Consider the following 25,296-nt stretch of genomic DNA (forward strand, 5'->3'; position numbering starts at 1 on the left):
GTAACTGATCTGCCTTCACATTTTCAGACAGAACACAGTAAACTTTGTGGTCTGATCGATGGTCTTCTATGTTGGTGGTAGCTAAAGGTAGCAGTGTTCTTTGATTCTGGCCATTGGCTCTAATGAGTTCATGTGCTCTGGAAATTGCAGGTGGATCTTATACGGCCATGGAGGCAGCTCCTCGAGAAGGTGGAGGGCACTGTAAGGGCACTGTTAAGAGACAGCCTCCTCGTCAGTGCTGACGATGCAGAAGTAGTGTTGCGAGCCTGGAGCCATTTCTTCCTGACATATAAGCCCAAGTGTCTTGGAGAAGGTGGTAAAGGTGTCACGATGGAGATTGTCAACAAGCTCGAAGCAGTGTTACTGCTTATGCAGAGACTCAACAATAAAATCAGTTCATACTCCAAGGCAGGTATGTGTGTTTGGGTGTGTGTACCAGACACTTACCATTGTCATATAATGTCCATCTTCAGGTAATATATTTGTAAATGTAATGACCATAATTTTTAAATTAGTTTAATGATTATAAACAATCAAAATTTGTAAATTTTTGTCATAGAAAGTAAAAAGCTAATGTAAAGTTGTCAGGTAGGGGGAGGGTATAGCTCAGTGGTAGAACACGTGCTTAGCATGAAAGAGGTCCTGGGTTCAATCCCTGGTACCTCCATTAAAAAAAAAACTAATAATAAATAAATAAATAGACCTAATACCCCCCCATAAAGTATTCAGAATTGGTATCCTAAAGAAAAGAAACAGAAAAGAAAATGGTTACTGAGTTTGATGGTTTATTTTGTGTCACCAGCTACAATGATTTGCATATAAAGCTGGTTTTATTTTTTGCTGGCCTATTTTTAAACTTATTAATAATTTTTAAAGAAATTGAGCATTTTAAACTGAAGAATAGAAGTCTACACTGATAAGATGTCTTTATTCATTTTGTATAGAAGGTGGAAGAAATTCCTCAGTTAACATGGAAACATGGATGCTCTCATCTTGTGATGCAGCTTTCTGGCTGATGATGAGCATGCCTTTAGGGGAGAATTGATTAAAGGTTAAGGCCTGTCACTAAAATTGTCATTCTTTATTTCTAAAGCCTACTTGTAACTGGTTATTCCTTCGGAATCCTTAGTTATTCCTTAGGAATAGTTGATTCCTTAGTGGGGAAGAAATGAGACTCCCCTCTTCCAGCTGTGTTAACGTTGTGTCCATGACCGTAGGTGGGATAATTTACTTTCTCAAGCAAGAGAATGATTTCATGGTTGATTTGATCTGTCATTTTCCAATTCAGTCTCACCATTTGAATTTGAAATTCTTTACTCATTCATTCAAATTAATTATTAGATGTACTTAATGGAGTCATACATCACTTTAGATATTTTTTAAAGATAGGTATTATAAAACTCACCATTGAGAGATGAATTCCTTCAAGTAATGAGTACTATAGTAAATATATTTACTTCTAACCCTCACAGCAACACTGTATTACAAAGAGAGATTAACCCCATTTTATACATGAGGAAATGGATGCCCATAGAGTTTAAATAACCTGCCCAGTGTCTTATAGTTACCAAATAGTTAGACTAGGTTTTGGCTCTATCCTCTCTGACTCCGAAGCCTTGAACCTGGTGTGTGTGTATTTCTTTCACCAGTCTGTTAAAATTTAAATATCTAGGGTAAGTTCTCACAGCTCATTCTCAATATTGCTTTTTATTTAGGATTGACTTTCATTTTGAGTAAATTTCTTGGGATATTAATAGTATAAAAAAAAAAAACTTGGGTCTAAAACAATTTGTCTACTACTATTTTCTTTTTCTTTTTTGGTGGGGAGGGTAATTAGGTTTATTTATTTATTTTTAGAGGAGATAATAGAGATTGAACCCAGTAGCTCATGCATACTAAGCATGCGCTCTACTACTTGAGCTGTGCCCTCCTCTACTACTGTTTTGTTTTTGGTTAAAAATATCTTTTCTTCTTTTTAGTTATTTATTTATTTTAGTGCTCCTATGATAAACATTTATGACTTTTAAAATATGTTTTAGTTGGTTCATGTTGTATTTTAAATCCTTGTACATATTGAGCATATTTATAATAGCTTTATTAACGTAAAAATGTAGCACTTAGCAACTCAGGCAAGAAAATATATCTAGTAATTTTAATTAGGTACTGGGCATTTTGGATTTAAGTTGGTGAGTGGTGTATTTTGCTTTTTGGAGTCTTTTTGTTTGTTTGTTTTTTGGTGAGAGGAGGCAATTGAGTTGCTTATGGATCATTTTTATCTTGACAAGCTTGCTCTTAAGCTGTTTAAGGTCAGGTCTAGAGTAATCTTTACTCCAGGGCTAAATTAGCCCCACTATTGAGGCGTGGCCCTGTCATATTTAAACTGAATGTCCTGTGTATTCCATGGAGTCTTTTTGCTTTGACTGGTGGGAACTGGAGTTTTACTCAGTCCTGGGTGAACTCCGAGAATTGTTCAGCTCATAGCTCCCCAGTAATTATCCCCTTTCCTTGGAATTTTTTGCTTATGCTTGTAAAGCTTTAGCCTTTGCATACATGTGTAGATTATTATCGCGCCAAAGACTCCAGGAGCCCTTATCTAGATTTCTGGATCTCTTTCTGAGTAGCTTGCTCCCCCTTTTTTCTCTTTCTCTTTCTCTCTCACTCTCTCCCCCTTTCCCCCTCTCCCCTCCTCTCACTCCCTTCCTTTTTTTTTTTTTAAATGGAGGTAATGGGGATTGAACTCAGGGCCCTGTGCGTGCTAAGCATGCACTCTGCCACTGAACCATACTATACCCCCACCCCAAGTAACTTTTTTGTTCTGAGTGCTTTGCCCCTCATTCTATTTGTTTCAGTCTTCCTGAATTCCAGCCTGTCTCCTCAAGTCAGGGAGGCCTTGGGATCTGTTTGAGTTCCGCCTCCCTGCTTTGCAATCCAGAAATTGCTTCCAGGCAGAAAGCCAGGGCAATTATAGGGCCTCTTTCCCTCAGGTGCCACAGTCCTGTGCTACCTTTTATTCAGTGTCTGAAAGCAGTTGTTTCATATATTTTACCAGTTTTCTAATTGTTAACACTGGGATGTTAAGTCTAAAATAAACCTTGTTATTCCTTCATGGCTAGAAATAGAAATCCAACATGTATTACCTTGTGATATGAAAAAGGGTCATGAAACAATTTCTAACAAGAAAGATCAATTGAAAAATTTCTGGGAAAGGGCTATATAAACTATAAAGCACTAAACAAATAAATACCAGTTGTTACTATATATGCCGTGGTCGTTATGAAGAAGCCCAGTGTAATGACATTGATTACATTTTGCCAGCTCACAGCACTTTCATGCAGCCTAAGTGCACTAATATGTGCGAGACATCATCCTTCTGCCATTTGAGAAACTGTGATGCATAAAGATCCATCCCCCCTGAGTCAGCTCTATGTAGCCATTCATTCAGAAAGCCATGAGGAAGTATTTTCTGTCTCCAAACCTAATTTCTTACTCGTTTAGACAAAAACAACAACAAAAAAATCCTGTTTACTGGAGGATTTAAATAACCAGGCCAGAAGTTCCCAGCATTCTTTTTAAAAATTCAAGTTTTGGGGGTTGTTTTGTTTGCTTTTGATTACCCTGGTTTGAATTTAAATGTTGTGCTGTGACATTTCAGAGTTTGCCAAACTCGTGGAAGAATTTCGAAGTTTCGGGGTGAAGCTTGTGCAGTCAGCCAGTGGCCGCAGCCATGGCACGTTCGAATGGGTTGACAGCATGCTGGTTCGGGCCCTGAAGTCTGGAGATTGGCTTTTGATGGACAATGTTAACTTCTGCAAGTAAGGACCTTGAATTCAGTCAGGAGTGGGCCTGACTGAAATTTGGGATATGCTTATCAAAGTAGAAACCCAGGTGGAAGCTCTGGTATTTTTAATTAACCATTTTCTTAACTAGAAACACATCCTCAGCTATATCTGCCAAAGAGCCAGATCTTTTTGTGGGCTTTTTTTTTTAATTTTTTTTTTTTTTTTTTTTTTGTAGGGGGAGGTTCAGCTATATTCTGTAGAGAACAATGGTATTTGATCATTAGCTGCAAGATTTTAGTCCCATCTCATAGTTTTGAGCTGAACTGAAGGCTAACAAAATTGCATTACTTTCCCAGCCAAAATCCTTTGACTTATACCTTTTTATTCAACATGAGAAATCTTCCTTTTGTTAGGATCATTCTTGAGTACAGATTTTTGAGATAGAGGGTCTGACACAGGGCAGACGTTCAGTAAATGTGCATTCATTTTGTATCACTTGAGTCTAAAGTAAGGAAAAGGGCAGGCATGAAACTACTGTACCTATACAGTGAGCATTGATACAGGTCAGGTGGTGAGTTTGTCTACCTGGAGCATTTTTCAAAATGTTCTGAGTTAAAATCCAGTTAAATTTAAATGGATTCAGTAATGTTGGGAGGTGGGGGAGAGAAGAAGGGAAAGAGAAAACAGTTTTAGTTCAGAGAACTTTCTGTCATTTTCCTTAATGTATTTATCCAACAAACATTTTGTGTATTTACCATGTATGAATCTCTGGACTGTGCCTTGGGGAGTGAAAAGGGGAACTGATGGGGAAAGAGATCACAGTTCTGTATGGAAGTGTGATCTGTGCTGAACGGAAGACATGGGTCAGGAGCAGTGGAAGGCCTGTGCTTGGAACGTGGAGTCACTGCAGCTCGTCATCTGGTCTTGGATTCTCTCTGTGCAGCCCATCGGTGCTGGATCGTTTGAACGCTTTGCTTGAACCTGGAGGTGTCCTCACTGTTAGTGAGAGAGGAATGATTGATGGATCCACTCCCACCATAACACCAAATCCAAATTTCAGGTATTTATGCCTCTTAAGTTTCTGCCCAAGAATCTGACAGCTTTAATATCAGAGGTGGACACTGAGTATGGCCGTCTTACATACCATATTTGTACACAGTCATGAGCATGTTTATCCATCCATTCATTGATTTTGGTTAACAAATACTGAGGCTCTGCTGTTTTCTAGGTGCTGGAAGGCTCTTGGGCACAGCAGTAAATAAGAAAGATGAAACTCTGCCTTGGGTTGGTGGTGAAGGGTGGAAGCAGGGATACCAGTTTCAAGCCTTTTGCAGCAGTTCAGACAAGATAGCTTAGAGCAGTCAGGTCAGTGGGACTTGCTGATGGCCTTGCAGATTGAGAAAAAGAGAAAGCAAGGATGGCATCTAAGTTTTTGGCTTGAGTACTTGGGTAAATGGGATGCCATTCATTGAGAAAGGGAAGACTGGCAAAGGAGCAGATTTGGTGTGGGACAGGCCAGCAGGTATCAGCTGTTTAGTTTTGAAGGCAAGTGTGAGATGTCAGGTAGCCAGGTGGAGAAGTTGATGGATAGTGAACTTATGACACTAAGTGTTTTGGAGAATACACTGTTCCCTTTTCTGCTTTCTGTAGGTGAGTTAGAATGATGAATTAGCACTGCCTGATTTGGGGGATAATCTGAAAGTAAGAATTTTAGTTCTCAGTACTAAAGGAGCACTGGATATACAATACTTAGTTCCTTAAGAAAGTAGGTCTAGGGAAACTGACTTGCTGTATTGATGCATTTTGGAACTGGAGAGCAGAATACAGTTGAAAGTAGCGTTTGTGAGTTGAGTTAGTGGTGTCTCCTTTAATCTCCCTGAGGATGAGTGAGCCACATGAGATCTGCCCTCACCAGTTGTTGCTGAGCTGCACCATTATTTGCACTGAGGTTTTAATTTTTTTTCCTTTGAATTGCTATACTCCTAGGCTTTTTCTCTCAATGGATCCTGTTCATGGAGAAATATCTCGAGCTATGAGGAATCGTGGACTTGAAATCTACATTCCAGGAGAAGGAGACAGGAGCATCCCAGATGCCCTGGATTTGAAAGTTCTACTGCACAGCCTTGGGTTGGTGGGGGACAGCGTGTGTGACACCCTCTTGGCTTTGCACACAGAGACCCGAAGTGCTGTTGTAGGTAAGGTGCTTGACTTCTAGACTTCTGCAGCGTTTTATTCCTCTGGAAATTCATGTTACTCCATTTGACTGCTAGCCTAGGAGTCCTTACATTTAGCATACATAGAAATAGAAATTACCAAGAAAGCCTGTAAAAACATGTGCTGGTACCCTTCTTCCCCCCAAGAGATAGGGTTCAGCAGATCTGAGTGAGGCACAGGAGTCAGTATGTTAAAAAAAGCTTCCTTGGTAATTCTGATGCATGTAATCAGAGGCCCACACTCCGAGGAATACTGTTTTTGGCACTGAGATTGGTGCAACTTGTCCCACATGTCTTCAGGGTCATCACTGAATGTCCTGAAAGTTGAATAAAGAGGGAACTTTGAATTGTTGAAAACAGACAGGTGTTCTTCTTCTAAATGTCCAAATATACAAGGAAGCAGTAATAAGTAGCAATAATAATAATGAAAAATTACTTATTAAGGAACTACTCTGTGTTAGGTACAATGTTGGCTGCTCATTTAGTCCTCACATTAGTTTTGCAAGGCGTGCATGTTTCCATTTTACAGATAAGGCTCAGAGAAGCTGGGTAACTTGTCAAAGCCAAACAGTTAATAATGACAGCTGGGATTTGAAAGTAGGTCTGTTACATTTCATAGCCCATGGTTCTTTTTGGCACCATGCTCATTTTGTCACCTGTAGTGTATGTCAGCTTTAAATCAAGGGTATAACATGGCCAGGCTGTATCACATTTGTAAGTGAGTCATCTGGTCACTTCCACATTATATGCTGCTGACAGCCAGAGAGAGAGGGGAGCGAGGCAAGGTAGGAGGGAAGGGATACGACTGTTCCCACAAGCTCACTGAGTGATAGTGAGACCCTGGAGTCCACTTAGAAGCCTTCCTAAAATAAGTGTCTGGGTGGATTTGAGTGGAGGTATGATGTGAAGATGACATTTGTCCATTTTCGTTGGAAATTTTGCAGAACCTGTTGCTCACAGATGGCGCTATTTCTTCTTTCTAGGTTCTCCAGCATCCTCTGTGTCAACTCTGATTCAGACAACCGTACTCATCGTGCAGTACCTACAGCGAGGGCTGAGCTTGGAGAGAGCCTTTTCGGAAGCGTGCTGGGAGGCCTATGTCCGCTCCCAGCACTCACCAGCCAACCAGCAGGTACTGTGGAGTATTCATACAGCTTTCTAATCATAACACTACCCTTAGTAGGAGGACAGTCTACTGGTATCAACTTTAATGACCTAAGAGTTGACCACTGCAGTTATGCTGTAACAGGGATCTGGTATCCAGGCACTTTTTCCAGAAAATAGCATCGATGTAAAATATAAATATCCCTTGAAACTTGCCTCTCGGCAGAAAAAGTGAAGTATAGTTTGTAAAGTTGTACACTGAGGAATGTGAGTGTTGTGAGATAATCACAAGCGGCCTAGAAAACTGCTGTTGCTGTGCTAGCTTTGTGGTAATAGCACTTACATCCCTGTGCCTGTGCACCGTGTGTTTTTATCTCCTCCCAGCTTGTGCAGGCTTTATTGGAGAAACATGTTTCTTCTCTGCGAGCACATGAAACCTGGGGTAGCTCCATTCTTGCCATGGGGCTGTGGCCAGATTCTCTGCCCTCGGCTCTGTTTGCTACAGAAGATTCTCACCTTTCTAAAGTCCGAAGCGATGGGCAGATCTTAGCATATTGTCTCAACAGACTGAGCATGAAAACAAGCAGCTGGGCAAGGTTAGTGGAGCCATGGGCTTGCGTGTCTTCTTTTCTTTTCTCTTCTTCTTTTTTTTAATTATAATGATCATGACCCAGTATATTTGACCAGAATGTTATTTGGTTATTTTCCACATAGCTTGCTTTTTATTGTGATATTTTATTGCTCCCTATTGATCACAATGAAGGTAGATGTTTTAATTGTCCCCCTTTGGAGGGGACTCGCATTTTCCCCATCAGCCTCTTTGGTACATTATTTGTAAGGTTATTTTCTAGTTTCTTTGAAAGTTTATTCTAGTACTGACTTTGCCTATTGCAATACATTTCAGGATTCAGGCTCTTACTTTACCAGATTTAGAGAAAATTATGCAGTCCTCCCACCCGGAGAGCTTGAAGTTCAGTTCAGTTGAAATGGATACTTGCTGGATCGATGAACCAGATGCTCTGGCCATGGCTGTTAAATTGCTCATAGAAAGAGCAACCAATCAAGACTGGATGCTCAGAGTTAAATGGCTTTATCATTTAGCCAAAAATATGCCACAGGGGCTTGGTGAGTAGAGAAGCTTCATTTGTATAATGAGGGAATTTATGTACACTAACTCTGCTTCAGTAACTCAGCAATTGTGTGACTACACTATTAAAATTATATCTGGGAGAGCTCCTAGCAGGGTATTTATGACTTAGCATTACTGTTTATGTAGCTTTTAAAACATGTAAGGAACACGTCTGCCCTTAGTTGTTCCTTGAGAGAAACTTTTTCCTGTGTAACCCTTAGCATTTCAGGATCCATCCAGCTTTCTATTCCAAAAGGAAAATGTGCTATATTGTGTTACTTTTCAAGTTTTTGAACATAATACTTTTTTCTTTTCTTTTTGCTATGTTAATTCGGCTGCTCACCTATTTTATTTGGGAAAGGGTTGCTTTTGGTAAATTCACTTCCACAAAAGTGCATAAGATTCTAATCTTATTTTAGTTCCAGTGCTGTAAGTGGTCATGCTTAATTTCATTGTCCTTTTTTCATTCTAAGTGGCAAACGCAACAGGTACAACATTGTATAAGTTGTAAAGTGCAGGATGTGGAATTTATTGGTAGATCTTGTAGATGAGCCAATGAATGTGTATATTACTGTGTGGTATTTTTGATGTCTAAATATATGTAGAGAGAGATTGTATAAATATTCTCATCTGTGTTGTCCTCTGTGATAGCAACTAGCCACGGGTGGCTACTAAACTGTAACATGTGAAGTGGTTGCCCCAACAGTGCAGCAGTAGAACATTTTTGTCCTTGCAGTAAGTTTTCACTGCTTTAGGTGCTAACATTTGCTTCTCCTTTCCTTACAGAGTCAATACAGATTCATTTGGAAGCCAGTGCTGCATCTCTTAGGAATTTTTACTCAAATTCTCTCTCATCTGGGGTCAGTAATGTCATCAAAATATTACAACCAAATGTAACAGGTACTGCACCTGACTTGATTTCTGGCTCTCAGCACTGTTTAGGAAACTTGTCCATTGAGTTCATGGCAAAAAGATCTGTCAGAGCTCCCGCTTGTAGCAAACAGTATCCAAATACGAATTCTGCTACTTTTTTTAAAACTATGCATCCTTCAGTTTCTGAAAGAGGATGATACAGTGTAGTGGGAAGAGCACAGTAATCGGAAAACTTTGAAAAATAGGGGAATTAAATTTGTTTGGAGCACCTTCCACTGACGATAGTCTGTGATTTATTAGTACTGTTAACAGAAGGCATTTTAAACTGTGGGCTATTTTGAGTTGAAGGGAAAACAATACCAGATCAGTTTCTTCAGAAAACAGAAAACCATAATGATGAAGTTGTAAAAAGCCTTAAATACAAAGTTACAAATCAAAACCATTGTGATAAAAAGTATAGCCATCCAAGCTACCTAATCAAATGAGGTATTCAGAATTTCTCAATCTTCATCTGATATTGATGAAAGCATACTGTTAGCCATTTGGTTTTGAAAACAAAAATATACAGGATGCTTTTGTGCTAAACCTTATGTTTATATAATTATAATCTTATGTATATTTGTGATTATCTTATGTGTGCTAAAAGTAATGGGGCAAATGGTTGAGCAGAAGTCAAACAACAGAGAGAACTTCTGTAGTGGTCAGATCGTGGCTGAACTGGACTATGACTTTGGTCCTTGGGAACATAGTTCTAGGGTAGAGGAGCAGGTCCCCTTTGTGGCAGACATGGCTTGCGCGCTGTTGGCACATATTCACTCATTCCCCCTTCCCCTTTTCAGTTGTGTAGCTCTGGAGTGTATAGTCTTGCTGGACTTTGGAATATGGGTTCCCCAGATGTGTCTTGCTGTTCACAGTAGGCATTTGTTCGTCTGCTCTATGGTGAATACTTTTAAAACTTGAAGTGCTCCACTGACCCATCCAACCCAGCCACCTTCAAATTGATGTTGCCATCGTTTTGTCTAACCTCCTTCCTCTGGGTTCTCAACCCCTGGAGCGGCTCAGAGTCCAGTCACTGCTGCTTTACAGTAGAGATACCAAGTTTGAGCCGAAGGAGCAAGAGGTGGCAATAGCCCCATCCTATGATTATAAAGAAATGGCTTTATAAGCAGTGAGCAAGCGAAATAATCTTGAGTTGTTTTTCTTCTTGAACACAAATAATGTGATGTGTTCATTCATTTTCTGCCATGTAAGGTAGGTTTTGTTTTGTTTTGTGTTTTGTGGTTAATGGTGAAAGATTGGTTAAATAAGTCCATTCTTTTCTAACCAGTAGTGAGATGGAGCTAGTGAATGCATTTGGTTGGAGTGTTTATGTCCTAGCAGAAGTTAAACCTTATATCCTACAGTGGAATGAATTTTCAAGACTAGAAGAATTTGCTTTTACAAAGGAAATAGTGTAAAAGCTGTTGAATCCTACTTTTTCTAATGTCATGGCCTGAAGCCATTTCCCTGTTCCACCTCTTCCCCATGTGGACTCAATATGATCAAAGTAAAACAATGAAAATCCTCAACTGAAATTTGCTGCGCAAGGTGTTTTAACTCCAAAATTCTACTTTTTATTTTGTTTTTTAAACCAGATGAATTTGTGATCCCTCTGGACCCCCGATGGAATATACAGGCTTTGGACATCATTAGAAATTCGATGGACTTTGACCCACAAACGGACCAGCCTGAGCAGCTCTTTGCCCTTTTAGAGTCTGTTGCAAACAAGTAGGTGAAGCCTGCTGTTCTGGGCACCATTTGCCTCACTGTACACTGTGGCTTCACAGGTTACCTGTTCCCAAGACTCTGTCAAGTCTAATTTATACGTGGTTTAATTTTATGAACCTGAGAAAATCTGTGGGTGTTAGATGTGATTGCTTTCATCACCACCTCTCCTTCACGCTCCGTACACAGTGAAGTCGCTCTGACTGTGATGTCAAAGTACCTGTGAATGTGGCAGGGCCTTAATAATTTAATAGAGTGCTTTAATAGATACATCGATGAAGCACTAGTGGTGGGGTTTATTTTATGGCTCATCCTTTATTATGGGATAGTCGTGTTTCCACTGTTTTCTGTGTGATTGCCAGCAGCTCCTTGCATTTTCACCTGCTTGTTCTCTCACATGTCCTCTCCTCCTGGCCCATCAAATGCTGGAAACAGACATACACACTCACAGTAAAAATTTACATAATTGTTATATATATAAGCTTGTCTTTCATCACTCTTTAATGTAATTATCAGTAATATTTTTTAATTGGTCGTCAGTGTAATACATTTTAAAAAATAATTTTGTAATAGAGTATAATGTCCTTTACAGAAAAGTGCACTAATGAGTATACATCGTTTGAATGAATTTTCACAAAGTGAACTCACGCGTGACGTGTAGTAGCATCTTAAAGGCCCCTTTGTCCCTGCTCGCAGCAGCTCCCCCTTATTCCTCTCCTAGCACTGCAGATTAGGTGTGTGGTGGCCAGTTTTAAGAGTTCACAGTGCTGTTCATCAGACCACAGCAGAGCCACACAGTGGGGCCTGCAGTCTCCTGAGCCTTCTGTCTTCCTCCCCGAGCTGGGCTGGCAGCCCTCTCACCTCCATCTCTCTTCTCTAGTCCAGAATTTACGGAGGTGGGGGGAGGGAATGGCAGGTTGAGGGAGACTGATGTTCCAGGGGGCCTCAGGATTCAGCGGGTAGAGGAGTGGTAAGTATTATTAACTGTTAACTATTTGTTATGTTATGAAATCTCATTTCAGGACAATCATTTATCTTGACCGGGAAAAACGGATTTTTACTGAAGCAAATTTGATTTCTGTTGGTGGCAGAAAGTTGAGAAATAGTGTTTTGAGAATGTCCTTTGAATTCCATAAAGGTAAGACCATTACCTTTAGTTTCTTGAGTTTTGCCTCTGTTTATATAACATTGCGGAAGGTGAGAGAGAGATTCAGCAGCTGCTGCCATGTTACTGATTCCTTTTGATTTGCTGGCCTGACTTTAAACATGCTCCCTGATTCAGTATTAATGACTAGATGCTTTTTACATGTTCTTGATCTCATTTCCCTTTTGTAGCAACCATGTGAGGTAGGTCTCGAGGAGAAGGAGGCACAGAGATGCTCAAGGTCACATCTGCAGCCTATAGCAGAGCTAGAAGTTCAAATGTAGGTCTGGTTCAAAAAGTACAAGCTCATAAGCATTTAGTTATAGGGTCTTTCTTCCTCTCTCCTTTATTTTTTAAAATTGAAAAGACTGTATTTCTTGGAAAATAGTCAAACTACATAGAAGCATAGAAATTGAAAAAGTCTACTCTTGCAGCAGCTACTGATAATAGTAGATTCGTTTATATCCTCTTATAACTGTGTTATCTATCCATCCACTCATATATATACTTAGTTTGTTTTGTATTTAAACAAATGCTTTTTTTCACTAAGATGTTATGAATAGCCCTGGGTATATATGCCTAATTTGCTAACTTTAGTAACAATAGGCAAAGAATTGCTTTTGATTTTGATTTTTGTATTGAGAATAACATTAAGTTATAGATTAGTGTGGATTTTTTAAATGTCCAGAGATTAATTTAAATATGATTGAATGTTCTTATTTCATTTATACCAACTCTAAGATCCAGAGAGCTATCACAGCCTGCCTCATGAAATCGTGGTCAATCTTGCTGCTTTTTTTGAACTTTGTGATGCACTAGTCATGCTCTGGGTACAGTCCTCCCAGGGGATGGTGTCTGATGCCAGTGTCAACAAGGTGAGGAGATGTACCTGTTTTTATTTCAAACAACACATTTCTTGACACAAAGATTCTTAGAGGCAAGACTAATTTCAGTGTTGTTTTATATATACATATCTATCTCCAGTATTAATTGAGAAACTTAACTGTTCTTAGGAGATATAAATATTTATGTATATTTTAAAGCTTTATGGGGGCTTAATTGACATACAATAATTGCATATATTTTAAGTGTACAATTTTATGTTTTGACACATATTCCTCTGTGATACCATCACCACAGTCATGACAGTGAACATATCCATCACCCTGAAACTTTTCCTCTCGTTCTTTTGCTTTCACTTTCTTTTTCCTGCCGCCATCTCCAACTAGGTATCCATTGATCTGCTTTCTGTGAATACTGATCAGTTGCATCTTCTAGCAATTTATTTATATATTTTTCTATTTGGCTACTTTTCCTCAAAATTGTTATTTTCGGACACACCCATATTGTTTTATGTATCAAGAATTTGTTCCTTTTTATTGCAAAGTAATATTCCATTGAATATATGTACTACAACTACAATGCATCCACCTGGTGAAAAACATTGGTATTTTAACAGTTATTTTAATTCACTTAAGCCTTCTTAGACATGATTGTCACATGGATTAAATTAGGTTTGAATCCAGATTATTCCAGTAATTCTGGTAAACTAGAATTGTAGATCTTAAACTTTTTAGTCCCCCTTATAATCATAAAAGTTACCAAGGACCTCAAAGAACTTTTGTTTATGTGGTTACATGTATCCGTATTTACTACAGTATGAAATAAATCAGAGAAATGTAAAAAATATTTATTAATCTGTTTACAAACACAGCAAATCCATTTTATGTTAATATGAATAGCCATTTTAATGAAAAGCAACTGTTTTTCAAAACAAATATTAGTAAGAAGAGTGGAACTGTTTTACATTTGTGCAAGTCTCTTTAATGTCCAGCTTAACAGAAGAAAGCTGGATTCTCACACCTACTTCTGCATTCAGTCTCTTACAATATGTTGTATGGGTTGAAGTTTGTGAAGAAAAACTGGCCTCTTTTCATATGGTTAAGAGGTTGGAAAGGTAGGAGTATTTAAATAAACATTTCATATAATTGTGAATACTTTTCTTTGATCCTGTACCACAACTTGACAAGTGGTAGTTTTGTAAAGATAGCTTGTACTGCAGAATCTGAAAAAACATCACTGAACTTGCCATGTGTTAAAATTCATTGATTTGGCCTGCACTTTGGATGGACTTTTATACTTTCATGTATTTGTAGCTCATGTATTGGTAATTTGGAAAATATTATTCACTGAAATATCAGATCCTGTGAATGTTGACACATTTCATTTTTCAATATAAATAAATTTTTAAAAGTCACATTCATGAAAAATTACCACAAACCTCATCAGAATCTTTAAGCATTGGGATGTTGTCATGCTCTTAGTTTTTCAAAGTTCTAGGTTTTGCTTGAAAGTTTGAATTTTATTATCAGCAACAAATACCCTCATGTTTTTCCTGAACTGGCAGATTCACCACATTCATTTTCTGTATGGTGTTTGCTGGATACCCAATCATAGTTTGCCGGGGTTTTTTTTTTTTGTACCATCAGTGCAAATGTCAACATAGTGAAAAAGGCATACAATGTGATACCATTATGAAAATAGCTTTGACATCATAAAACCTGAAAGGAATCACCCAATCTTGAGATTACTTTACTGCAAAATACATAATTAGAAGAGCAGCGGTGTTAGAGACTCAGAATACCTGATTTGCATTAAAAAGCTACATTAATGAAAAGAACGGTTATTGTCATAAGGGTAGACACATAGACCAATGAAACAAAGAAAAGAATTCAGAAATAGACCCTCACCCACATGGTCAGTTAATTTTTTTGTTTCGGGGGTGCAAATATGCAAGGATAATTCAATGGGGAAAACCGTTCATTCAACAAATAATGAACAAATAGATATCCACACAGTAAACTAAAAATGAGCCTTTACCTCCTCCTTATGTTATATATCAAATTTACCTCAAAATGGATCCTAGACTCATATCTAAAAGCTAAAATTATGAATCGTCTGAAAAAACATAGGAGAAAATCTTAACATCCTGAGGATAGGCAAAGATTTCAGAGCATTCTTCATAAAAGAAAAAAACTGATGAACTAAATTTTGTCAAAATTAAAAACTTCTGTTGTTAACAACTTTAAGAATGAAAGCACTGGGAGAAACTGTTTTCAACTCATATAAACAAGTAATAAGATAGCCCAATTTAAAAAATGGGCTAGAGAATTTGAATAGATGCATCTCAGAAGATTTATGAATGCCCAGTAAAAACGTGAAAAATGCAACATCATTAACTATCAAGGAGATGTAAATTGAAACCATAATGAGGTGCCACCCACCTGAATGGCTAAAATTAAAATTGCCAACAGCAGCAAGTATTGGCAAGGAAGTGGAACATGAACTCGCCTACCCTGCTGGTTGGAATATCAAGTGGTTACAGGTGCTTTGTAAAATGAGTTGGCATTTTCTTATAACATTGCATGTACACTTACACATGACCCAATAATTTATTTTTCTCTAATACCTCTGAATGCCAAGTAATAGGAGGAAAGATCTTTCTCTTCTCAGACTGCCTTAATATCCCTAAAAATATTCCAGTTGAATGCTAGACCTTTAGCATGTTGAGTATTGATTAACAATTGAAGTCTGCGTTTTGTGCCTTTAACGAGGAGATGTTTGTGAACAGTTTTGGTTTACTTTGTTTTTAGATCTTGGGTTCTGTGCGATGGCGGGACCGATTTTGGAGTGTGGCTGACTCAGTAAAAGTGGATGCCCCAGGCCTGGCCCTGCTTGCCCTTCACTGGCACTGGGTTTTAAAACATGTGGTCCGTCAGATCCCCCAACTCCTGATGAACCATGAAGACAAGTAAGACAACATCTACAGTACTGATGTTAAAGAGAGGAGGGTTTGGAATTGAAACTTGTTTCTTCTTACTTTACTTTGGTTTGTTCCATTGGCCTATTGGTGAATGTAAATCAAATATAAAATGTAAGTGATGTCACTGACTATCCAGCTTTTCCCCCTTTCCTTACTTCCCTTTTGCCCTTTATCTCCTTCTTTAAAGATACTACAAAGAGGTTCAGACCGTCTCAGAACACATACAGAACTGCTTGGAGAGCCCAACCGGAGGATTCACTGGTGTAAAGAAGTTGCAGAAGTTCCTAGGACGACCGTTTCCTTTTAAGGTACAACTTCGGACGCTTGTAGTAAACAAAGATCCGACTTATTCTGAAGTTCTCTGGAACCTGGGGACTGCCATTCAGCTAGACTGAGCCTTGCTTGTGAAGCTTAATTCTTAAATGTTCAATAAGTACTATTAACTGATTTGTTAAATGTTACCATTTTGACTATTAAGGCTGAGGAGATATTTGTTTCTTCTTCTTTTCTTTTCCCCTCTTAATGGAGGCACTGGGGATTGAACCCAGGACTTCATGCGTGCCAAGCATGCCCTCTACCACAGACCTATAGCCCCAACCCCTAAGTAGACTTCTAACTTGATTACTGTAAAATCTCCTGAGAGCAACAGGAGTAAATAAACCGTATGTTTTGTAGAAGCATTAAGGAAATATTTAAAATTTTTTCAGACATGAATAGGCTGCTAAAAAGAACCACTTTTCTTCTCTGTAATAGGTTCTCCTGGTTTTATTGTTTCAGGACAAGCTGGTGGTGGAGTGTTTTTCACAACTGAGAATCTTTAACAAAGCCCTTGCCATCAGAGAGCGGATGCTTGCCCTTGGGGAGAGTGGATGGTGGGAAGACGTTAGTCGGCTCCAAGTGGCTGCTTCTGAGTGGACATTAAAGAAAAGTCTCCTGCAAGCTTGGGGGCTGGTCCTCAGAGCTAACATTCTGGAAGATGTCAACCCGGGTAATATTCTCTGGAGTCTGGCCAGCTAACAACGTTCTAAGCATATCCTCTGCCCTGCAGCCAATAAGTTTAAAATTTTTTTCCTTTAAGTTTTCTTTTCTTCCTCATCTTTCTTTTTTTCTGTATACTTTAATAACCACTAAATAAGTGTCGGGCATAAGGCCAAACTTTACATATACTGTTTAATTTACATATACTATTTTATTCTGTCATTGGAATTGTACATTTTTTAATAACATTATTTAATAGATGAGAAACTCAGGCTCAGGTGAAGTTCATCTTAGGTTAAGCTCATGGTCACATCACTGGCTGTTGGGTATCTGAGCCTGACAACTGACCACTGACCACTATGTGTCTTTTTATTCAGATGAATTAAAGGATCTCGTGAATGCTCAGTGTTTAGAACTAAAAGCCAAAGGAATTTCACTTGGTTTTCTGGAGAAAAAGCATAATGAAGCTTCCTCCGTGTCCCAGCCAGACTTTACCTCCTTAATCCAGCTCACCAGGCGTGTTCAGTTGTGGCCTGCAATGGAGTACCTGGCTGTGCTTTGGCAGTACAAAGTGACAGCTGATTTTATGACACGGGCTTGTCTGAGAAGGTATGCCATCCTTCAGGTTTTTTCTTTGGGGGGAACTTATTTTTTTGTTGAGTTATTCCTTATATCCTACATGTAAAACAGAGCACAGCCTTGTCTTGAGGGGAACTGGTCGCTGAGGCAGAGGGAGGTCAGTAGCCATTTTGGAAAGCCAAAAATTCTTGAAGATTCTTTGCCTGTTTTGAACCCACTTCTAAAAGTTATTAGATATTTTTCCAGTAAAATTGCTTCCTGATTTTTAAGTAAGTGTACTCTATGTTCTGTGTGTTCCATCTTCCCTTACATAAGAGCCCACAGCCCACTCTCTCACCCTTTATTTTTGGAACAGGTCCAGCAAAAATCAGCAACCCCAGATAGATGAGGAGATAAGTCATCACATCACATTTTGTCTTAAGCACACGCCAGTTGCTCTACAAGAGCTTCGAGACCTTTGGTCCTTACAGCACCATCAAAAGGTAAAAACCAAAATCAAAATAAGAAAACCTCTTTATACTATGAGCTAATTAGATTTCCTATGGCAGATTGGCTTTAGAACATTTTATTCAATCTCAAAATTACACATTGTGAAATTCTAGTCCTTTCTGCAGTAAGATTCAAAGAGGAGATCTTTGAATATTCTTTTGCAATAATTTCTTGGGTATTTCTCAACTTTTATCACAAATTCATTCCATTCAGTTTCCAGTTAAATATGGCTAAAATATTTGCTTATTTTTATGTTGTTTGCTCGAAAATGTATGGAGTGTTTTTTTACTCTTCCATGGAGAATAACCATTGAATAGTGGTAAACTGTAGTTAATACAACTTCATTAGTACAATCTTAAATTTTTTTTGGTATTTTATTCATTTGTCTATTTTGATGACATAATTGTGTGATTATTTTATTTATGTTTTCTCATGCAGCCTTATAAAAATGGAGCTCATCTTAGTTTTATAAAATTATAAATAGGTTAAGTGACTTGACTAAGATAACTCGGGTGGCAGAAAATCAGAACGTTAGGAATAACATCTTTAAATACATGTTAGTTTTAGTCAAGGCTTACAAGGCAGATACCTAAGTTGATTTATTGAATCATCAAATACTCTTATCTAATTATTCCTTTATCTCTAGATGTCTACTGAAGAAATGATCTCTTTGTGGTCCGAGTTATTTAATTCCACGTTTATGTCTTTCTGGAGCAGTACTGTGACCACAAATCCAGAGTACTGGCTCACGTGGAGCCCTCTGCCTGATGTGCAGCAGAGGGAGATGCCCAAGTTCCTTTTGGACTCCACATTGAAGGTTTGTTGGCATAAAATCATAAAAATGTTTAGTGACATTGGAAAAAACTTCACAACAGATCTAGTAATAAACATTTATTCCTAGGATAGAGTAGTGACTAAGTAAGTGATTGCAATACTTTATTTTCTACAGGATGATAATTAAGTGTACCTTCAAAAAAGATATTCCATCTTAAGTGATTTGGAAAACCCTGAATAAAAGTAAAAACAGCTTCCATTAAAAGGTTTTAAATTTCTTTATTAAAATTTTTTTCTAATTATAAGATTTTTAAACAGTATGGAAACATGTATATGTATGTGCATATATATGAATGTATGTGTATACGTGTATTTATATGCATACATGTGTATATATTTATCTAATGTAGAATTCACCAAGAATGACCACTCTTTGCTCTGTATCTTTCTGTTAACATATTTTTATGTTAAATACATATGTAAACAAAAATATGATCACTTTCTTTGTTCACATAATATGTCGTGGAAATTTGCACCTGTCATTCCAGCCTGTTCTTTTTAAGGTATTCCATTGTACTAATGTGCTGGAATGTATTCAATCACTTTCTTATCGATAAGAGTTGAAGTTTCTTGCCTTCTCCCTCTCCTGTAACAAGCATACCTGTATCGCCTACCCTTGTATAAGCCTTTGTCCATTTGTCTGAGTATTTCTGTGAATGTGTGACAAGATGTGGAATTTAACCTTGGGCAAAGTGTCTGCATATTTAAAGAAATTTATAAATATTATCAGAATGTCTAGGGAAGTAGTTTTTTGGTTTTGTTTTGTTTTTTCACTTTTCAAACTTGGTAGAGAGGGAGGACTCAGGGCTGGAGCACATTTCACTTAGCATATATTCTGCTTTTCTGTATCTTGGCCACACTAGGTGTTATTAACATTTTAAATTATTACCAGTCATATAATTTTGAAAATGTCATTTTTATCTGTATTCCTTTTATTATTATTATGAGATTGAACATCTTTACATATGTATACTGATCATTTTTATTTCTTCCTCTTAATTTTCCAGTTATGTGTATTGCCTATTTTGTTTAAAAATAAAGGTCATCATCATCATTTTACTATTGATAATCTCTTTATATATGATAGACATTAAACCTTTACCCAACGTATGGTTCAGAATATATTTCTAGTGTCTCAAGTTTGAAGATGTTTTCTCATATCACAGAAGCTTTATAGTGTTTTCTTCTCATATATGGCAGTCCCTTTCTATTTTCTGGCTTTGCTATCATGCTTTTTAAATAAGCCTTCTTCACTACCCATAGAGTTAAAAATCATTTGCTCACATTTTCTATTTTTTTGTTTTTATTTTAATTTTACATTAATCTCATCTTGTTTTGTGAGGTGGGTATGCAATTTTAAAATTTTATACAAACAAGTATATCCAAAGCAATATTAACATCAGTTTTTACCTCATCCTTTCTATCTCATTCGAAACACCCCCTCTGTCATAATATCTTACTCCTACAGATGTCTGTGGATTTATTTTTGGACTCTGTTCTGTTCCACTGCTCTATCAAAATTGATTTTCTTTAGTGTAAAACATCTCTCAAACCCTTTGTTGTTAGACCTTATGGATCCCCAGGAGTTGCATAGAGTCAGTGTTTTCTCTCATATGTATTTGACCCCCTAACCCTTTGCTATGGACAGCTGTCCTGTGTCCCAGATTAATTGCCCAAGGAGCACAAGCTTGGCAAACCTTGTCCCTGGCTCTTATGTGTGTCTTCTCTTTTCCCTGCCTCCAAGTCTCATCTTCCTGCAGTGTGCCCCAGCTCTGCTGCAGGATTGGTCTTCCTGATTGATGCCTAGGTTTGAGGGATTTTCTTCTACATCCCTGAAGTACCCACTGCTCCTCATTCCTAGAGAATGGAGTCCATGGTCCTTCAAAGGCCTCCTTCACCTGACCCCATCCCACCCCCTTTGTCTTAGGCTCATGTTTACTTGTTCTTCACAATCCGAATCTCCTCTTTAAAAAATTATCTTTCTTCCCTCTAAGGTGCCCCGGGGATGCTTGTTGAAACCTTCTAGTTAATTTCTAAAAGTTACTTGATACCTCTTCATCCATCAGGGTCCTGGCAGTCTTGGTAGAGCCGTTTTCTCCAAGTGCTGCTTCGAAGTCTTGACCAGCAGCTGTAGAGCAAGTCCCTGGGATGTGAGTGGCCTCCCTGTCCTGTCCTCCTTGCATGTCACGCTCGGGGAGTGGGTTGAGAAAGCCCAGCAACTCCGGGACATCAACTCGGTGCTTTGGACCAACATGGCTGTCCCTTCAGTAGCAGAGTTCAGGTATTTCCTCCCCCGGGTAGATGGGGAAGCTCTTGTCCTTCCTCCAGAGCATGCAGCAGGGACCTTCTTCAGAACTTTCTTCTGTCATGGCTGGTTCTGGTGGGTGGGGGAAGGGTGTTTTCAGACTGGATTAGCAGGTTTTCAGCCCATGACAGAGACTGCTGTAAGCAAGCCAGCTGCTCTGTCAGTTGTAAATATATTGTGACAAAGAGGATGGTGCTTAGAAAATCATATAAGATTAAGAGAGAATAGAAACTGATCTCCAAGTATAGGCAGTACAGTGTGTCTTGTCAGTTTCTGAAAAAACAACAGTGTGGGAAAGGAATGCTGATTGCTGATGTGCAAACCCTTAAGTGTTTCCCTGTCCCCACAGACGCACGGATTCCCAGCTCCAGGGGCTGGTGCTGTGCCGGCACCTGGCCGGCCTGGCGGAACTGCTCCCTGAGCCCCGGCGGCAGGAGTACCTACAGAACTGCCAGCAGCTGCTGCTTGGGGACAGCCAGGCCTTCCAGCATGTTGGCCAGACTCTCGGGGACATGGCCGGGCAGGAGGAGCTGCCCGAGGAGCTGCTGTGCCTCTTGCTTACCTCCCTGCGCCACTTGTTTGGGGATGGGGAGGGTAAGCGGGACCTGCCTGAGCCAGCCCGCCGTGGGAGCCTGTGGGTGAGCCTTGGCTTGCTCCAGATCCAGACCTGGCTTCCCCAGGCACGCTTTGACCCCGCCGTGAAGAGAGAATACAAGCTCAAGTATGCCAAGGAAGAGGTACGGAGGCGCGGGTTTGAAGCGAGGGCTGCATCCCTGACTGCCTGGTTTTGCTTAGTGTATCACTCCTATTACTCCCTTTTGGATGCTCAGACCACAGAGCGGGTGATTTTGCATAAGTTGCCTTGGGATTCCCAGGAGTGTATTCTGAAGGCTGCGTTTTCCTCTTTGACAGTTCCTCTGAGTAGGTTCAGGCTTTTCTGATGTGTCTGCCAATAGACCACCCTGGGCAGAGGGCGTGGCAGGAGAACACCAGTGGTATCCCTCACTATCCACATCCCTCTACCTGAGCTAAGTTTCAGGTCTTTGGATTTGGGTGACTTCTCTAGACAGGGTATAGTGTTCCTTAGGTTTTGAACTTTTGGTGTGTGTTTTCCCAAACTCAAGAATCAAGTAGATTCAGGTAATAAGGTACACATTACTAGTTGCGGTGAAGGCCAGGCAGCTGTAGCAGAGACTCAGGAGTTCACTGGCATAAATGAGATTGTTTCTTTTCACCTGACAGCCCTGAAGTGAGTGGTATAGGTTAATGGAGCAGAACCCCCACCTTTGGGTCATTCAGGAACCCAGGTTCTTCTATTCTAGGGAGCCACCCTCCCCCAGGGCATGGTCCTAGCTGGGCACAGCAAACCAGTTTCTCCCCTTTCCATTAGTTACACCATCTGCAGTGTGAATGGAAGACCCGGAACCTCTCATCCCAGCTACAGACCGGAAGAGAGCTGGAGGATGAAGTTATTCTCAATCACTCTCATCCTCATGTCAGGTACGTAATAGAGTGATTATTTGAGTTGGGGATTTTGGGCTCAAATCTTAAAAAAAAGACATTTTGAGGTTGACCTTTGCAATGTAATGACAGTATTAAGCAGAGATTATGATCTGCATCTCTGAACTACATTAGCAGGTGGATCCCAAAGCCGTGGTTATAATCAGGGAAAATATGTACTCTAAAAGGAGGGAGGGGGAGTCACACGGGGCCAACAGGGTTGAAACCAGAGCTCACTCTCCACATGGAAGGGCTTGCTGTGATGACGTACACTGTGTGGGTCTGGTGCCTTAGCAGATACTGTTCAGTGAGGGGGTTCTGAGTTCCAGTCCTGTCCCTGTCCTTTGGCTTTAGACCTGGGGAAGACCACTTAATGCCTTTAAACCCCAGGGCCATATCTGTAAAAGGCGGGTAATAGTGCCTACTTCAGTGAGATAAGCATCTAAAGTGCTTAGCAACATGTGTTGCACATGGTAAATGCTGTATATATATACATTATCCATTTTCATTATAATTGTCAATATATCATCATTTTATTCCTCAGTAGCTGAAAAACTTTTATTTTCTTGAGGGCTCAGTCTAGATTTGCTGCTTTTCTTCTGACGGAATTTGCGTACTGTGTTAATTTGCTTTTAGGTTGCTTCGCCAAAGAATTGATCGCCTGGAGTATTTAATCTGCAGCCTGTCCAAGAAGCAGGCCTTCAGGCCCCAGCTGCCTGCCTACGAGTCCCTGGTGCAGGAGATCCACCACTACATCACCAGCATTGCCAAGGCCTCTGCTGTTCAGGATCTGCTCGCACGGCTCCTGCAGGCCCTCCACGTCGACGGACCTCGGCCTGCCCAGGCGGCCCAGAACCTCCTGAAGGAGGAGGCCTCCTGGCAGCAGTCGCACCACCAGTTCAGGAGGCGGCTGGCCGAGGAGTTCGCCCTGTTCCCGGACTCTGTGGCCCCGCTGCAGGCATCCATCCTGCAGCTGCAGCACGGCATGCGGCTGGTGGCATGCGAGGTCCATGCCTCGCTCCATGGCAGCGCGGTCTGCGTGGACAGGCTGGGTGCCCTGGCCACATCCCTGCTGGCTTTCCCATCGGTGGACCTCACTTTCCCCACTTACTATGCTCACGCAGATGCTTTGTGCTCAGTGAAGTCGGAGGAGGTGCTGCGAGGCCTTGGGAAGCTGATCAAGCGCTCGGGAAGAAAGGAGCTGGAAGGCAAGGGCCAGGGGCTCTGCCCTACCCGAGAACAGCTGCTGCTGAACGCCCTCCTTTACCTGCGCTCCCACGTGCTGTGCAAGGGAGAGCTGGACCAGCGGGCCCTGCAGCTCTTCAGACACGTGTGTCAGGTAAGTGCATCTCTAGGGCCTGCCTCAGCCCCGCTCCTGAAGGGAACTGGAGGCACCAGCAGGGCACCTGCAGGACTCGAGTGGTGCCTGGTGTCGGTGAGACAGTGTGGTTAGGGAGTGGGGACCTACTGTCTGTTCCTTTCCTTTTCCCGTTTAACTCTCGGTTTTTCTCAATTTTTAAGAGGTTAAAAGAAATTATTAGTGATGTTAGCCCTTTATGCGTGATACACACTGCAAACAGTTTCTCCTTGTTTGTAGGTTGTTTCTGGCTTTGTTTATGATGGGTTTTCCCATGTAATTGTATCAACTTTTATTAACATTAAGAAAATAACTTGTTTTTTCCTTACCAACAAAAGCAATTTGTTCTCATTGTAGACAATTAAAAATGAATAATTATAAGCAAAATTACTAGATTCTGCCACTTAAAGCTATATAAACTGTTAACACGTTTCCATTCTAGACTTGTTTTTTTGTGTGTGTATCTGAAGGGTATGTCTATGATGCTCTAAATTTTTTAAGGCCATTTTTCCCAGTGGTTTACAGGGTTTTTTTTTTTTTTGAGGGGGTGGTAAGGAAGTAGAATCCTTTTAAAAATTAAAAGTATTAACATAGTGATCTAGTATTTAATAGATAAAACTGCTGCTCTGGGTAAGGAGAGTACTGTCCCCTTTATGACCTCTAACATATGTCCCCAAATTGCTAGAGACCTACAGACCACTGAGGAAGTCCATTCCATTTTATAACTTGCATTTAAAAACCTAACAGCTAAAATTTAGTGCATATTTTCTCCCATAATTATGGTTTTCTCCACCTGTATCATATTTAGTGTCTGCCTGGTTTTCTATTGTATGAGTAAGTCATTTAACAGTTCCTATCAGTAAATATTTACATTTGTATATAAAATTTTTTTTTGGTCTTTGGAAAGAAAAAAAACCAATGCCACTATGCAAGTCTTAAAGCTAGATTTTAGGGTAACAATTCTAGAAAGCAGAACTGCTGAGTCAAAGGTTAACTGCTTAGGCTTTTACATATTGCCTTCCTGAATGGTGGATGCTCATTTCCTCAATCCTCCCCAATACTGGGTGGTCTCTTTGTAGTTTTTGCCAATTTCAGGACTTCAAAGGTAGTAGGGAATTTTTTAAATATCTGTAAGGTATAGCCCAGTGTTGCCTGATTGGTTCCCCTTGACCATCTCATCACCAGCTCAGGTTTTCCTTTTCTGAATCGCCAGGCCAGCTCAAGGGTCGTCTGAATCAAACTGCCACAGTACTGACCCTGAGCCTGTCCTTAATACAGAGCACCCTTGACCCCTGACAGGAAGTTCCCAGCAGTGCTACTGCAGCAGGTTTTTACACCTGTGACGTCGTAAGACTACAGCAAGGGGGAATTCAGGTGACTGAGGTTGCCGCTGATACACAGTTTGAAACAAAGCCCATTTGCTCT

General features: G+C 40.0%; 1 protein-coding gene across 2 annotated transcripts in view; it reads left to right on the forward strand.

Moving 5' to 3' along the window:
* Positions 1–25,296, forward strand: part of MDN1 (midasin AAA ATPase 1) — a 139,620-nt gene that overhangs the window by 73,124 nt on the left and 41,200 nt on the right. For both annotated transcript variants that reach the window (XR_004138165.2, XM_064486858.1), the window contains exons 43-63: positions 151–412; positions 3,653–3,812; positions 4,723–4,839; positions 5,766–5,974; positions 6,976–7,124; positions 7,481–7,692; positions 8,001–8,221; positions 9,012–9,125; positions 10,733–10,865; positions 11,885–12,000; positions 12,748–12,881; positions 15,660–15,817; positions 16,017–16,137; positions 16,607–16,817; positions 17,185–17,416; positions 17,742–17,868; positions 18,522–18,692; positions 20,776–20,990; positions 21,364–21,751; positions 22,405–22,514; positions 23,151–23,853. Coding sequence is in view for 1 of the 2 variants with exons in the window: in XM_064486858.1 (XP_064342928.1) it covers positions 151–412; positions 3,653–3,812; positions 4,723–4,839; positions 5,766–5,974; positions 6,976–7,124; positions 7,481–7,692; positions 8,001–8,221; positions 9,012–9,125; positions 10,733–10,865; positions 11,885–12,000; positions 12,748–12,881; positions 15,660–15,817; positions 16,017–16,137; positions 16,607–16,817; positions 17,185–17,416; positions 17,742–17,868; positions 18,522–18,692; positions 20,776–20,990; positions 21,364–21,751; positions 22,405–22,514; positions 23,151–23,853 (4,263 nt within the window). In the remaining variant the exon portion in view is untranslated. The remainder of the gene's footprint in view (positions 1–150; positions 413–3,652; positions 3,813–4,722; positions 4,840–5,765; positions 5,975–6,975; positions 7,125–7,480; positions 7,693–8,000; positions 8,222–9,011; positions 9,126–10,732; positions 10,866–11,884; positions 12,001–12,747; positions 12,882–15,659; positions 15,818–16,016; positions 16,138–16,606; positions 16,818–17,184; positions 17,417–17,741; positions 17,869–18,521; positions 18,693–20,775; positions 20,991–21,363; positions 21,752–22,404; positions 22,515–23,150; positions 23,854–25,296) is intronic.

The sequence above is a fragment of the Camelus dromedarius genome, chromosome 6 (genome assembly GCF_036321535.1).
Source record: "Camelus dromedarius isolate mCamDro1 chromosome 6, mCamDro1.pat, whole genome shotgun sequence".
NCBI lineage: Eukaryota > Metazoa > Chordata > Mammalia > Artiodactyla > Camelidae > Camelus > Camelus dromedarius.